This window comes from Carcharhinus amblyrhynchos, chromosome 35, assembly GCF_965287045.1.
Source record: "Carcharhinus amblyrhynchos chromosome 35, sCarAmb.v2.hapA, whole genome shotgun sequence".
Lineage (NCBI taxonomy): Eukaryota > Metazoa > Chordata > Chondrichthyes > Carcharhiniformes > Carcharhinidae > Carcharhinus > Carcharhinus amblyrhynchos.
Window position 1 is genome coordinate 7,894,114 of NC_137358.1, and position 15,216 is coordinate 7,909,329.

Consider the following 15,216-nt stretch of genomic DNA (forward strand, 5'->3'; position numbering starts at 1 on the left):
TGTCACAGATCATGCAGGAAGACTCTAATTTTCAAATGGTGGAGATGTGTTGGAAGACGCTCTGGAGAAAGTAGTAAGTTCTTGGGTGATTCTAAAGGTTAAGCGCATTTACCTGATATGGCTGTGAGACTGAAGGTATTGCCTGGGACTGCGATGGTGGCTGCGATTGCGATAGCTGGGGTGTCTGTGCTTGACTCGACAACAGGCTCGGTTGTTGCTGTGCTGATGGTTGTGGCTGTGGCGGAGCTGGTTTCTGTGGTATTGTATTAGCTGCAACTGTTCCTCCACCTACGGGGCACAAAACAGGTCAAGAACAGCAGCGAGTATGCATTTTTAGAGTGATCCAAAGTTACGAATATTGATATGGTGGTGCTGAGGGGACCAAATGCAACATGAACAGTTACTTTCTCTTTTTAATACCTGGCTCTCCTGCAGAAATGTTACTTCATGGATGCAGAACATCTTCTAGTACCTCAGTTTAGATACTATTACTCAATCTTCAACAGGATATTCATCTGCAGGGCAAATCCACTGCTGAGCCCAGGAGCATGTTCAACTAATCTCACTTTTCAACAGTGGTAGGAACAAAAGAACAGGAGGCCTTGGGGTGGCACCATGGCACAGTGGTTAGCATTGCTGCCTCACACAGCCAGGAACCCGAGTTTGATTCCCAGTTTGGGTCACTGTCTGTGCAGAGTCTGCACGTTCTCCCCGTGTTTGCATGGGTTTCCTCCAGTTTCCTCCCACAGTCCAAAAGACGTGCTGGTTAGGTGCATTGGCCATGCTAAATTCTCCCTCAGAGTACCCAAACAGGCACCCGAGTGCGGCCACTGGGGGATTTTCACAGTAACTTCATTACAATGTGAACCTAAGCCTACTTGTGACATTAATAAGTAAACTTGAAGCTTTTCAGCCTTTGGGCCAGTTTCACCATTCAATCCAAAGATGTGTGGGTTAAGCTGATTAGCCATGCTAACTCCACCCTAGTGTCACAGGATTAGCAGGGTGACACTTCAGCTTTAACTCTCACAATAAGTCCACAGTCATCATGTTTTGTGCTCGAGATGTTCAGTATAGGTTAGTGGTCCCTGGAATGAAATATTCCAGGAAAACTTTCAGGATTCTGCAAACCTGCTCAGAGGTCAGCTCAGAAATGCACTTGACCCTCCCCGTGGTGAGCCTGGCTGCGAATGGCCAGCTTAGTGATGCCCTAGATGCTGTCTAGAAGCAGTGTTGCTTGGCCATGCTTTCACCCAGCTCCTTACTGCCTTTCCCTCTACCTGACTTGATCTGCACTGAACAATCTCACTGCCAGCCCGGCTGAGATGAATTAATTCAGCACAGACTAGCTTAGCTCATCTAGGCTGGGGCTCGACTGAGGTCACCACAGGTCTCCACCTGATTACTATCGAACGATCCCTAGCAGGATGTCTGCTTGTGTGGAGAACGGACACATAGTCGCAGACTCTGACAGGATTCCTCCACCAAGAACAATCTTGCCGTTCTACAATGGGAACCCATTGGCTGTTGCTGGAAAACACAGGTGCCTGGTGAGGACAGGATGGGCCGCTGACTGTGGTGCTCTCCTTTACTGGGTATCTTGTTCACATTCACCACCAAGATTCACACACGAAACCAACCACTATCGGGGAGTGTCTGAAGCCCAGAGGAACTATGCTTTCAGAGGGGATGGGGAGCAGTGGAAAAAGAGGGAATCTTCCATCTCATCTTCTCCCCTATCGTTTTTGATGTCAGTTTGTATCATAACTGTTGGCCACTTCACAGCCTGTAAGGCATTTTAGGATGTCTGAGATCCCGAGAAGGCTTTATGTAAATGTAGCTGTTTCTCTTGCTGATGCCCTGGACTTCCAAGGGTTACAGTGCACATTTTCTGGTTTTGATAGCTAATTAGCCCGCCATGATGGCTTGGACTTGGGCAACAAAGAGCTAGGGAAAGGAACGATAGTGCTGCAGTACTCACCTGGAAGCACCATTCCCCGGATCATTATCATGTGGCGTGGGTCCTGACTGTAGTCCTTAAGTGGAGTCTCCACGACGTTGCCCAGAGCAGCTTTTTCAAAGAGTACACGTAAAGCAGGCAGCTTACGAGGCGACACCACGGAGAAATGAATCCCTCTCTGCAGAGCAAACACATGGCGCAACATGTTAAAATTAGAAAAAAAAGAGATGTTGAGTAGAAGGAAAATAGACAACTCTATCTTAAATACACAAGAAACCAAACTTGTATACAATTCTCCATCATGAAACATAAGATCATAAGATATAGGAGCAGAATTAGGCCACTTTGCCCACTGAGTCTGCTCCACCATTCAATCATGGCTGATATTTTTCTTATCCCCATTCTCCTGCCTTTTCCCCATAACCCCTGATCCCCTTATTAATCAAGAACCTATATAGCTTTGTCTTGAAGACACTCAATGACCTGGCCTCCACAGCCTTCTGCGGCAAAAAGATTCACAAATTCACCATTCACCGGCTGAAGAAGTTTCTCCTTATCTGTTTTAAAGGATTGTCCCTTTACTCTGAGGTTGTGCTCTCTGGTTCTAGTTTTTCCTACTAGTGGAAACATCCTCTCCACATCCATTCTAATCAGGCTTCACAGTGTCCTGTGAGTTTCAATAAGATACCCCCTCATCCTTCTAAACTCCAACGAGTACAGACCCAGAGTCTTCAACTGTTCCTCATATGACAAACTCTTCATTCCAGGAATCATTCTTGTGAACGTCCTCTGGACCCTTTCTAAGGCCAGCACATCCTTCCTTAGATATGGGGCCCAAAACTGCTCACAATACTCCAAATGGGACCTGAGCAGAGTCATATACAGCCTCAGAAGTACATCCCTGCTCTTCTTTTCTAACCCCCTCGACATGAATGCTAACATTTGCATTTGCCTTCCTAACTGCCAACTGAACCTGCACGTTAACCTTAAAGGAATCTTGAATAATAACTCCCATGTCACTTTGTGTTTCTGATTTCCTAAGCATTTTTATAAATTACATTATCTCGAGGATGTTTGTTAAGAGGCCCTATTAGAAGCATTTGTTCAATAAACTACAGTGCAGAAGAAGGCCATCCAGCCCATCGAGTCTGCACCGACTCTCTGATAGACAATATTACCCAGGCCCTCTCTCCCACCCTATCTCAGTTGCCCCACACATGTACCACAGCTAATCCATACAGCTTACACATCTTGGGACATGAAGGGGCTATTTAGCATGGGCGGCAGTTATTAGCACTGCTGCCTCACGGCATCAAGGACCCAGGTTCAATTCCAGCCTTGGATGACTGTGTGTGGAGTTTTCATGTTCTCCTCGTGTCTGTGTGGGTTTCCTCCGGGTGCTCCTGTTTCCTCCTACAGTCCAAAGATGTGTGAGTTAGGTGGATTGGCCATGCTAAATTGCCCCCTAGTGCCAGGAGAATTAGCAGGATAAATATGTGGGGTTATGGGAATAGGGCTTGGGTGGGATTTTTGCTGGTGCAGCCTCAATAGACTGAATGGCCTCCTTCTGCACTGTAGCGATTCTATGATTTTCTCTTATGATATGACGGTTATTAGCATCTAAGAGATACAGGGGGTTCAAGATTTAAAGGAGGGAAAAATAATGTCACACCTAAGACATAGGAATTAGCTTATCTTAGCCAAAATCGTGCATCAGGTCTTAACACCCAGATATACAAAAACAGAGGGAAAAAAAAAAAATCAGGATTTCTGCAGGTGACCATCTAATGAACCCAGCAAGTGGCATGTGTGGATAACAGATGGGAGCAGAATCACTGTCTGTGTGGAGTCTGCACATTATTCCCCTATGAGTGCGTGCGTTTTCTCCAGATGCTCTGGTTTCCACCCACAGTCCAAAAATGTGCAGGTTAGGTGGATTGGCCATGCTAAGTTGACCCTAATATCAGAGAGATTAGCAGGATAAATGTGTGGGGTTACGGGAACAAGGCCTGAGTGGGGTTGTGGCCAGTGCAGACTTGATGGGCTGAATGGATTCTATGATTCAAGCTTGCCGCTTATTCCCCTCACCCCCAAGCACAGAACAGTTTCCTCATTTTCACTACCTAGCCTCACATAGGAAGATTAGTTGGGAGTGGTAAGGGTGAATGGTGCCTTCTCCTTTTCCCTCTACCAAAGTGTCTGCAGCTTTAAAGCAGAATTAATCACAGAATGATAATAGAACAAGAGGCAGCCATTTGGCCCTTATGCCATGTCAGATCTACCTTAGAAGAACAATTTGTTTGGGGAATGGAATCATTGCATGGCTGAAAACTCAGATAGACACCATACCAATTTGTTAATTTCCACACTTTCACTCTTCGTCTTTCGTATTCATGAGCTTATGCAGAGGAAATAACCAAGCTTATAGAATCATAGAATCCCTACAGCACAGAAGGAAGCCATTCGGCCCATAAAGTCTGTAACAATTCTTTGAGTGTCTTACCTGGGCCTTCTCCCACACACCATCCCTTTAACCTCACACATTTAGTGTGGCGTGGCATGACCAATCTACCTAACCTACACATCTTTGGACACTATAGGGCAATTTAGCATGGCTAATCCACCCTAACCTACACATCTTTGGCCACTAAGGGGCAATTTAGCATGGCCAATCCACCTAAGCAACACATATTTGGTCACCAAGGAGCAATTTAGCATGGCCAATCCACCTAACCTATATATCTTTGGACTGTGGGAGAAAACCGAAACACACGGTGGAAACCCATGCAGACGTGGGGAAAACGTGCCAACTCGTCACACACAGTCACCCAAAGCTGGAATCGAACCCAGGTCCTTAGTGCTGTGAGGCAACAGTGCTAACCCGCTCTGTACCACTGTGGCATCCTAGATAAAGGTTTCTCACAGGTAGTGCAGAATCTGGGGGGGTTAAGTATGTCTGAGAACAAGAAGCCATAAACGTGAAGCAATATTTAAAGCCACAGCTGGGTAATTCCAGGAACAACTGGCAACATTTTGTTCGATTAACAAGGCGCATTCCCCACAGATATCTCAGGAAGATCCCTTTCCCAATTTAGATCACTATACTGCCATCTCCCCAGCGCCTGTAATTCTTCAGCTGCGCGCTAGCCCGGTGAAAACACTCACATCTCCGATCATCTGCACCAGATTATCAGTCGTGAAGCCAGAGTACGTGGTGCTCTCCACAGCCGGCAGTAGGTACGGAGGAGAGTTACAGATCAAAACGCACACTTTGTGTGTCTGCCCACTGAAAGGGAGAAAGGACAACAGCACAAAGATCCAATCAAATCTGTATTCCAATCCAGCTATCTCATTGTTCACTAACACTACATTTGTTCCAACCTGTTACTAACAAGCCATTTGATTCACCCCCAACGAAAGCCATGCTGGTTAGCTGCACTGACCCGAACAGGCGCTGGACTGTGGCGACTAGGGGAAATTTCACAGTAACTTCATTGCAGCGTTAATCACACAAAGCATCCTCCCATCCACTGACTCTGTCTACATTTCCCGCTGCCTCTGCAAAGCAGCCAGCATAATTAAGGACCCCACACACCATGGATATTCCTTCTTCCACCTTCTTCCTTTGGGAAAAAGGATACAAAAGTCTGAGGTCACATACCAACCGACTCAAGAACAGCTTCTTCTCTGCTGCCATCAGACTTTTGAATGGATCTACCTCGCATTATGTTGATCTTTCTCTACATCCTAGCTATGACTACTGTAACACTACATTCTGTGCCCTCTCCTTTCTTTCTGTATGAACAGTATGTTTTGTCTGTATAGCGCACCTGCACTAATAATAACGTCACCCAGGCCCTATCCCCACAACCCCACATATTTAATCCTCCTAATACTGAGGGGCAATTTTAGCATGGCCAAACCACTGAACCTGCACATCTTTGGATTGTGGGAGGAAGCTGGAGCACCCAGGGGAAACCCAAATTTTTCACTCTATGTTTATACATGTGACAATAATAAATTAAACCAAAAATGAATGCAAGTCTTACTTGGGACTAATAAGTAAACTTTAATTTTACACTCAATTTCACAAGAGCAGAGCCTAGCACTTGATTACGTTTTAGTTTTGGTAGATTTCAATGCCCAAAAAGTGACTATACACACTAATTTTTAGGCTATACTCCCAGTTCTAAACTCCCTAACAGCAGTGGTTCCTCCCAATCCACCCTCTGAACTCTTGTTAAAATTTGAAAACTTCAATCAAATTCCTAGGGACACGACTTCAGTTTGTGAGAATCTCTCCTCAGTGTAATTTAACCCTTGGGGGTTCACCTATCATTCTGGCGAATCTAAGCTGTGTTCCCTCAACGGCCAATATATCCTTCAACCAGCTCCCATGCTTTTGGATGAGACACTAATGAAAGGTCTTCTTAGCCCTTTCAAATGGACATACAAGACCCCATGCCAGAATTTCAAAACTCCCCCATGTGTCCCGATCAACTAACACCACTAAAAAGAGGTTGTTGGGTCATTTATTATGTTACTGTTTGTGGGATCCTGCTGTGCACAAATCTGCTGCCAAATTTCAATACAACAGCATCTGAACTTTTAAGAGTACTTAATTGGTGATAAACAGCTTGTGAATGTCCCTAGGCGAAAGGTGCTATATAAATTGCAAGTCTTTCTATCGTCCCATTGTTCCATTGTGAACTAGAAAAGACATCTACATCTCTCAGCACAAGAACAGCCGGCACAGATTCATGACTTGTCACAGCGTCCCATGGTGCTGTTCAAAAAACGGTAACTTTCAAAACATCAAATCGAAACATCAAAACAAAATAAGACTTTTTTTAAAAAAATCTTACATCTGCTCACGCATTTTCTTGAAGTCATCGAAGAGCTGCAGTGCTGTGCTGAGTCCCTCCGCAATCAAGCTGCAGCTCTCCCCTCCACCCCCCATGAACCTGAGGACACAGAACAGATTATTTTGATGAAAAATAGCTCTCACGGATATTTGGAGGAGGAACATGGAAATTAAGCCTACCTTTTCATCATAGCTTCACAGAACCTATACAAACCCACTCTATCTCATCTCTCTCAAATCCACAGTTTCAACCAGAGCCCATTTAACAATCATTATTTATCTTCTTTAGTATTCCACTGGTTCATTAGCCTTTGGGTGCACATTTTCTGCCTGACTTCTCCCTTTAACTCCGAACTTTTATTATGATCCCCTGGTGTGTTGAGTCATGCACTGTGAACACTTTTCCATTCTCACAGGAGTCATAGAGGTTTACAGCATGGAAACAGGCCCTTCGACCCAACTTGTCCTTGCCGCCCCTTTGTTTTTAACCACTAAGCTAGTTCCAATTGCCCCTGTTTGGCCCATATCCCTCCACATCCATCTTACTCACGTAACTGTCTAAACGCAGTTTAAAAGACAAAACTGTATCCACCTCTACTACTCCCGCTGACAGCTTGTTCGAGACACTCACCAGCCTCTGTGTGAAAAAATTGCCCCTCTGGACACTTTTCTATCTCTCCCTTTAAACCTATGCCCTCTAGCTTTCGACTTCCCTACCTTTGGGAAAAGATATTGACCATCTAGCTGATCTGTGCCCCTCGTTATTTTGTAGACCTCTATAAGATCATCCCTCAGCCTCCTACGCTCCAGAGAAAAAAGTCCCAGTCTATCCAGCCTCTCCTTATAACTCAAACTCTTCCTACACTGAACCTCCAACAGATTACTTCATATTTTTTCCAGATTTAAATCAGCAAATCTTAGTGTTTGCTAAGTTAGCTTTGCGCTCTTCACTTTGTTAATAAAGAAGCTAGTCAGGTGTGTCACTAATTCTCAGTACGGTTCAATAGTTTTTAATAGGCAACTTTTGTTTTTTTTAAAACAAGCTTGCAGAATAACCATCTTCATCACAAGATTGTGAAATGAAATCAGACTCATGGCTATGGCCAACATTCTCAATTATCACCCAACCAGAAACTGGCTGGTGTTTACCAGGCACATTAAGACTGTCACAATGAAAGCTCTCAGCATTGGCTCAGCTGGAAGTGCTCTCGTCTCTGAATCAGAAGAAATGGAATAAAAATAATCTAGGCTGACAACCAGTGGGATTCTGAGGAAGCGCAGCACTGTATACAGCGCCTCACTTAGGATGAGACATTAAACAGAGCTCCCAGTTGGCTATGAAAGGTGGATCGAAGAAACAGCTGGCACTGTTTGAGAGTAGCAGCGGGGATAACCTAGGTATCCTGGCCAATAACTACCGCTCAATCGACAGCACAAAAACATCTTAATTACTCGCATGGTGGTTAGCACTGCTGTCTCAGCGCCAGGGAACCCAGGTTCAATTCCTGACTTACAGCACTATCTGTGTGGAGTCTGCACGTTCTGCTCTTGTCTGCAGGGATTTCCTCCAGGTGCTCCGATTTCCTCCCACAGTCCAAAGACATGCTGGTTAGGGGTACTGGCCGTGCTGAATTCTCCCTCAGTGTACCCGAACAGGTGCCAAGTGTGGCAACTAGGGGATTTTCACAGTAATTTCATTGCTGTGTAAATGCAAGCCTACTTGTGACACTAATAAATAAACTTTAAAACTGTTAGTGGGAGCTCACTCTGCACAAATTGGTTGCCATTCCTGCATTACAACAATGGCTGCACTTCATAAGTGGTATAAATTGTGCTCTGGGTGGTCCTCCCAAAAGGTGCTACAGAAACAAAATTCTTTCCCTGAAATCATAGAATCCCCACAGTGGAGGAGGCCGTTTGGCCCATCGAGCCTGCACTAATAATAATGCCACCCAGGCCCTATCCCCGCAACCCCACATATTTAATCCCCCTAAGACTAAGGGGCAATTTTAGCATGGCCAAACCACTGAACCTGCACATTTGAACTGTGTGAGGAAGCTGGAGCACCTGGAGGAAACCCATGCAGACACAAGGAGAACATGCAAACTCCATATAGACAGTGATCTATGCCGGGAATCGAACCCAGGTCCCTGGCGCTGTGAGGCAGCAATGCTTGCCATTGTGCCACTCCATATCAGGTTGATTCACGACAATTTATGTTTTAACAGAAACATTTTAGTGCGCAAGGGGCCAGTCGCTCCAGAAAGAAAATATCATCAGTCCTTGTGTCAGCTTGGGACAGTTGGCACTACACTTGGATTTCTAAGCTTGGAGCTGTAGTGCGTTTCAGAACAGAAGTACAGAAACTCGAACAACAGCGCAGTTGAGAGTTTGGTGAAGAGATTTATTCTTCAAATGAGGTGTGAAACTAAGACTCCATCTTCATATTCCAGTAGATGTTAAGGTAGGCCCAAATATCAATAACTTAGATGCAGTTTTCCTTGCATCCTGGAAAGCTCACTTCCCTCTCGCAACATTAGTACAAATCAATTAACTTTTCATTCATCTTATTATTCTTTATGGGGCTATGTGTATGCAACACAGCTGCTGCATTTCTCAACCGTTAATATGATTTAAGGTCACTGCAGACTCAATTGGCTGAAAGGCCTCCTCTGCACTGTAGGGATTCTATGATTCTAAGGTACGTACAGAACCATAAAACTTTACAACACAGAAGGACATGCTTACAACCATACAAATCAGAAGTAGGAGTAAGCCACTCGGCCCCTCAAGCCTGTTCTGCCATTCAATAAGATCATGGCTGATCTGACTGTAACCTTCACATTCCTGCCTAACCCTGATAACCTTTCACACATCACTCCCACTGCTTGTTACTCAAGAATCTATCTACCACTGCCATTAAAATATTCAAAGGCTCTTTGGCCTCTCAAACAGGGCACATACAGACACTCTAAATATGCTTTGTTTGTGAACCAAACTCTTCACTCACCTGATGAGGAGACAACGCTCCGAAAGCTCATGCTACCAAATAAACATGTTGGAGACTACTTCCTGGGTCTTGCCAGCAACACACACTTCCAACAAACGATCATATAAAAAGAAACTAGATTGTCTTGTCTGCTCAAAATCATTAAAGCGCTCATTCCTAATATCTGAGTAAATACCCTCTGCAACCTCTCCATCAATCTTCCATAGGATCCCTACAGTGCAGAGGTGGCCTTTCAGTTTATCAAGCCTGCACTGACCACAATCACACCCGAGCCCTATCCCAGTAACCCCATCTATTTACCCTGCTAATCCCCCTGACGTTAAGGAGCAATTTAACATGGCCAATCCACCTAACCTACACATTTTTGGACACTTAAGGGGCAATCTGGCATGGCCAATCAACCTATCCTCATATCTTTGAAATGTGGGAGGGAACCAGAGCACTCAGAGGAAACCCACGCCGACAAAGGGGGAACACGCAAACTCCACACAGTCACCCAAGGCTAGAATCGAATCTGGGTGCCTGGCTTTGTGAGACAGCAATGCTAACCACTGTACCAGTGTGCAAATAAAGTTCCCTCAGCAATACCGAAAAGGACTACATACAAAATGTTCTTTACTTACTGAATACTGTCAAGCCAGGTGACAAACTCATAGGCGCTGCTGGTGGGTGCGTGACATTGCACATACGACTCCGGGGCGCAATCCACAGTGTTGAACACAACTAAACTGTATTGTGTGCCTCCATACTGAGGGAAGAAAATATAATTTAGTAAGGGAAAAAAAAAATCAATACTAATGCACATCAGTTATACAGTGAGCCAGCGTAAAGAGTGACAATGCTTAAGGACTGGCAGGTCAATGGGATGCCCGGAGTTGGGTGTAATATTGGGCCAGATTTCACTGTAGCAGGGCATTTAACCCCAGCTGCCACGAGATGAACTTGAACATTTTGGACTTGTAAAAATTAGCAGCTGAAAATGAGAGCTGATAACATTGCAGCGAGAGAATAAGAACATAAGAATTATGAGCAGGAGTATGGCATCTGGCCCCTCGAGCCTGCTCTGCCATTCAATAAGATCATGGCTGATCTTTTCGTGGACTCAGCTCCACTTACCCACCTGCTCACCACAACTCTTAATTCCTTTACGGTTTAAAAACTTATCTATCCTTGCCTTAAAAACATTCAATGAGGTAGTCTCAATTGCTTCACTGGGCAGGGAATTCCACAGATTCACAACCCTTTGGGTGAAGAAGTTCCTCCTCAACTCAGTCCTAAATCTGCCCCCTAATTCTAGTTTTACCAATGGGACAAATTATATCCAGAATCAGGGAACCTCGAGGCCCAAGGAAGCACGGCAAGCAACTCTGCATAGCCAGTATGAAGAATGAAACACAATTCACAGTGAAAGTGCTGAGAAAGAGTGAAAATTACGCAAGGTGAATTCAATGCAAATTAGGCACGGAGAAAATTAAAGGGAGGAAAAGAAAGGTTGGTTGAGAGAGAAAAGTCATTCTCCACTTTGATTTATGGCAGCACAGTGGCAAGCACTGCTGCTTCACAGGTCCAGGGACTGGACTCCATTACCGGCTTGGGTCACCGTCAGTGCGGAATCTGTATGTGTCTGCGTGGGTTTCCTCCGGGTGCTCCGGTTTCCTCCCACAGTGAAAAAATGTGAGGGTTAGTTTGATTGGCCTTGCAAAATTGCCCCTTAGCATCAGGGGGACTAGCAGGGTAAATACGGAAATAGGGCCTGGGTGGGATTGTCAGTGCAGGTGCGCTGGGCCAAATGGCCACCTTCTGCTCTATAGGGATTCTGTGATTCTTCCATGAAAACTTTTTTTATTCAATTAGATTGCGGCTCATCTAATACACATGGGCTTGTTGCCTGCTTATTGTCTTTTTATTTCATAACCATTTTCAAATTAAATGAAACTCGACAGCAAGGGAACAAGAAAGTAAACAAAACCCTCTTGGGGAGAAAGCACAGATGCACTCACACCCACCATCCCTATAATTCTCCTACCATGAATGCATTACTTCTATTCTCAACTGGCCGTTCACTGATAATATTGTGTAGCGTTTCGGGATGACTATTTCTGTATCAGCAGCGTCATCCTCAGTGTTGGGGCACCTTAGGCTGACGTATAAATCTTTTCTCAACTACAAGAAGTCAACTGACTCCAGGAACATTCTTACACGTGCACGTAGCTGGGTAAGAAAATCAGTGCCACACAAGGTGATTGCTGAGATGAATAGCATTGGTTGGGAGACATTGCCCCAAGCTCAATCCTTTGGCCTAGGATTTTCCTTTTTGTTAAAGTAACAAGCTTAAGGCATGCCAGAACTGAAAACAGCACCTCAGGGATTCACACAAACACAACAAAGAAACACTCAACAAGTTCAATGTTGAAGCTGTACAAGACATTGGTAAGGTCACACTTGGAATACTGTGTACAGTTCTGGTCAGCCTATTACAGAAAGGATATTATTAAACTAGAAAGAGTGCAGAAAAGATTTACTAGGATGCTACTGGGACTTGTTGGTTTGAGTTATAAGGAGAGGCTGGATAGACTGAGATTTTTTTCTCTGAAGCATAGGAGGCTGAGGGGTGATCTTAACGAGGTCAATAAAATAATGAGGGGTACAGATCAGCTAGATAGTCAATATCTTTTCCCAAAGGTAGGGGAAGCTAAAACTAGAGGGCATACATTTAAGATGAGAGGGGAGAGATACAAAAGCGTCCAGAGGGGTAGTTTATTTCACACAGAGGGTGGTGAGTGTCTGGAACAAGCTGCCAGAGGTAGGAGTAGAGGCGGGTGCAATTTTGTCTTTTAAAAAACAGTTAGATAGGTATATGGGTAAGATAGGTATAGAGAGATATGGGCCAAATACGGGCAATTGGAATTAGCTTAGAGGTTTTAAAAAAAAGGGCGGGATGGGCAAGCTAGCCGAAGGGCCTGTTTTCATGCTGTAAACTGCTATGATGCTACAACGCTCACATACATCACCACCAAAGTCTGTTTCTGCTGGAGGGCCGCCATTAAAATACCTGCAAAAAAAAAAGAGACACAACTCATTATTGATTGATATGTGATCTATACTCTCTGCAACACATTTTGAAGGGGAATAACCTGTATTGGCAGGATAAGTGGAAATTGCAGGGCTATGGGAAAAGTGCACAGAAATGGGACAAATTAGCACAACGGGTTGAATGGCTTCCTCCCACGCTACATGATTCAGTTCCACTTAACTAGAGATCACAAAACCAACCATCATTTCCCTCAGTCTGGGCTTGTTTTGAAGCAATAACTTATGGAAGGTCACTGCCTTGAAGATTGACAATCTGTTTGACTTACATGGGGAAGTGGTTGCATTGAGCATACTCAATGGACTAGAATCCAATTACTGGACTAGTAATCCAGTAATTCAGGGTAATGCTCTGGAGACCCAGGTTCGAATCCCACCACGGCAAATTTGAACCCAATAAAAATCTAGAGTTAAAAGTCTAATAATGGCCACGAAACCATTGCTGATTGTCGCAAAAACCCACCTGGCTCACTAAAGAAATCTACCGTCCTCACCTGACGTGGCCCACATACAACTCCAGATCCACGGCAATGTATAGTTATTTCTGTCTTCTGAAATGGCCCCAGCAAGTCAATTACAGAGGGGCAACAAATGCTAGATCAACCAGCGATGTTCACATCCAGTGAACGAAGGGAAAACTCCTCCTAATGTCGCTTTCTTGGCTTTAGCATGTCTGTGAAGCTCAGTCTCACCCCGTGACAAAACACGGCACAATGGTTAGCACTGCTGCTTCGTAGTGCCAGGGCCCTGGGTTCAATTCACTGTCTGTGTGGGGTCTGCACGTTCTCCCTGTGTCTGCATGGATTTTCTCCGGATGCACCAGTTTCCTCCATCTGAAAGACGTGCTGGTTAGGTGCATTGACCCACAGTGTGACGACTAGAGGAATTTCACAGCAACTTAATTGCTAAGTCTTACCTGTGACTCATGAATCAGCTTTACTTTACAAATAATGCCATCACAAGCTTTGATTGTGGCTGTTTTGAGGGCACTGGGAGTTAACACCATCCTGTCAAACCAGAGTCACAAACAGGCATAGAATCATAGAAACCCTACAGTGCTGGAAGAGGCCATTTGGCCCACCAAGTCTGCACCAACCACAATCCCACCCAGGGCCTACCACAGATCCCTAATATTTACCCGCTAATCCCTCTAACCTTCGCATTTCAGGACACTCAGGGGCAATTTTAGCACAGCTAATCAACCTAACCCGCACATCTTTGGACTGTGGGAGGAAACCGGAGCACCTGGAGAAAACCCACACAAACACGAGGAGATACATATAAGATGATTAGAGGTTTAGATAGGGTAGATAGTGATAGCCTTTTTCCTCGGATGGAGAAAGCTAGCACGAGGGGGCATGGCTTTAAATTAAGGGGGGGTAGCTACAGGACGGATGTCAGGGGTAGGTTCTTTACCCAGCGGGTGGTGAGGGATTGGAATGCCCTGCCTGCTGCAGTTGTAAATGCGTCTAGTTTGGGGGCGTTTAAGAGATCTCTGGATAGGTTTATGGACGAAAAGGGATTGGTATAGGCTAGTGGGTCATTGTTTTTGTAACTGGTCGGCGCAACATCGTGGGCCGAAGGGCCTGTTCTGCGCTGTAATGTTCTATGTTCTATGTTCTAATGTGCAAAGTCCACACAGACAGTGACCCGAGCCAGGAATCGAACCCGGTCCCTGGAGTTATGAAACAGCAGTGCTAACCACTGTGCTACCGTGCCGCCCATGACGGGACAGTGATGACAAACTTCCCTTCCCGAAAGATAATAATGAACCAGTTGGTTTTGAACTCAGGACCTCGAGGGTGTTGGCACAATGCCATAACTGCTCAGCTGCAATAACCACGCATTAGATTTTAGTCGACCTGGTCTGACTCGGATAATCACAGGTTCCACTTACTCGATTGCTGGCAGGATGTAATGCTTCCGGAGGGTGTCAAAGTACGGCCCAAGGTTTGCTGTGCCCTCGATAACGAAAACCACATCTGCTACCATGCTGGGAGGAGTGGGTGTATCAATGGGGGGCACAACCATGACGGCTGCAAGTCACTGCGACACCTTTGCTTTCACACTCAGGGAGCTGCATTGAGAGAAAGAATAAAGAGCGATTGTTTTGCGAACAGATCTAGCCCGAAGAGCAATCAGGCTTAAGCACAAATGAAGGCAGTGGTTTGTACAGTTCACACAAGACAAATTTGCCTGGCTCCAGGGAGAAAACCTAAAATCCCCACAGTGCAGAAGGAGGACATTCAGCCCATCGAGCCTATACCAACAACAATCCCACCCAGGCCCCAT

The 15,216-nt window shown here is 45.1% G+C and overlaps 1 protein-coding gene across 3 annotated transcripts in view; it reads right to left on the reverse strand.

Annotated features, from left to right (window-relative positions):
• Positions 1-15,216, reverse strand: part of med25 (mediator complex subunit 25) — a 54,713-nt gene that overhangs the window by 34,026 nt on the left and 5,471 nt on the right. For 2 of the 3 annotated variants that reach the window (XM_080217493.1, XM_080217491.1), the window contains exons 2-8: positions 14,822-15,001; positions 12,841-12,886; positions 10,458-10,582; positions 6,826-6,924; positions 5,126-5,246; positions 1,982-2,138; positions 113-288 (exon numbers count right to left, since the gene is read on the reverse strand). In XM_080217493.1, coding sequence (XP_080073619.1) covers positions 113-288; positions 1,982-2,138; positions 5,126-5,246; positions 6,826-6,924; positions 10,458-10,582; positions 12,841-12,886; positions 14,822-14,955 — 858 coding nt within the window. In that variant the 5' untranslated portion in view covers positions 14,956-15,001. Of the gene's footprint in view, positions 1-112; positions 289-1,981; positions 2,139-5,125; positions 5,247-6,825; positions 6,925-10,457; positions 10,583-12,836; positions 12,887-14,821; positions 15,002-15,216 lie in introns of all 3 variants that reach the window. The other variant, XM_080217492.1, reaches the window with a different exon arrangement.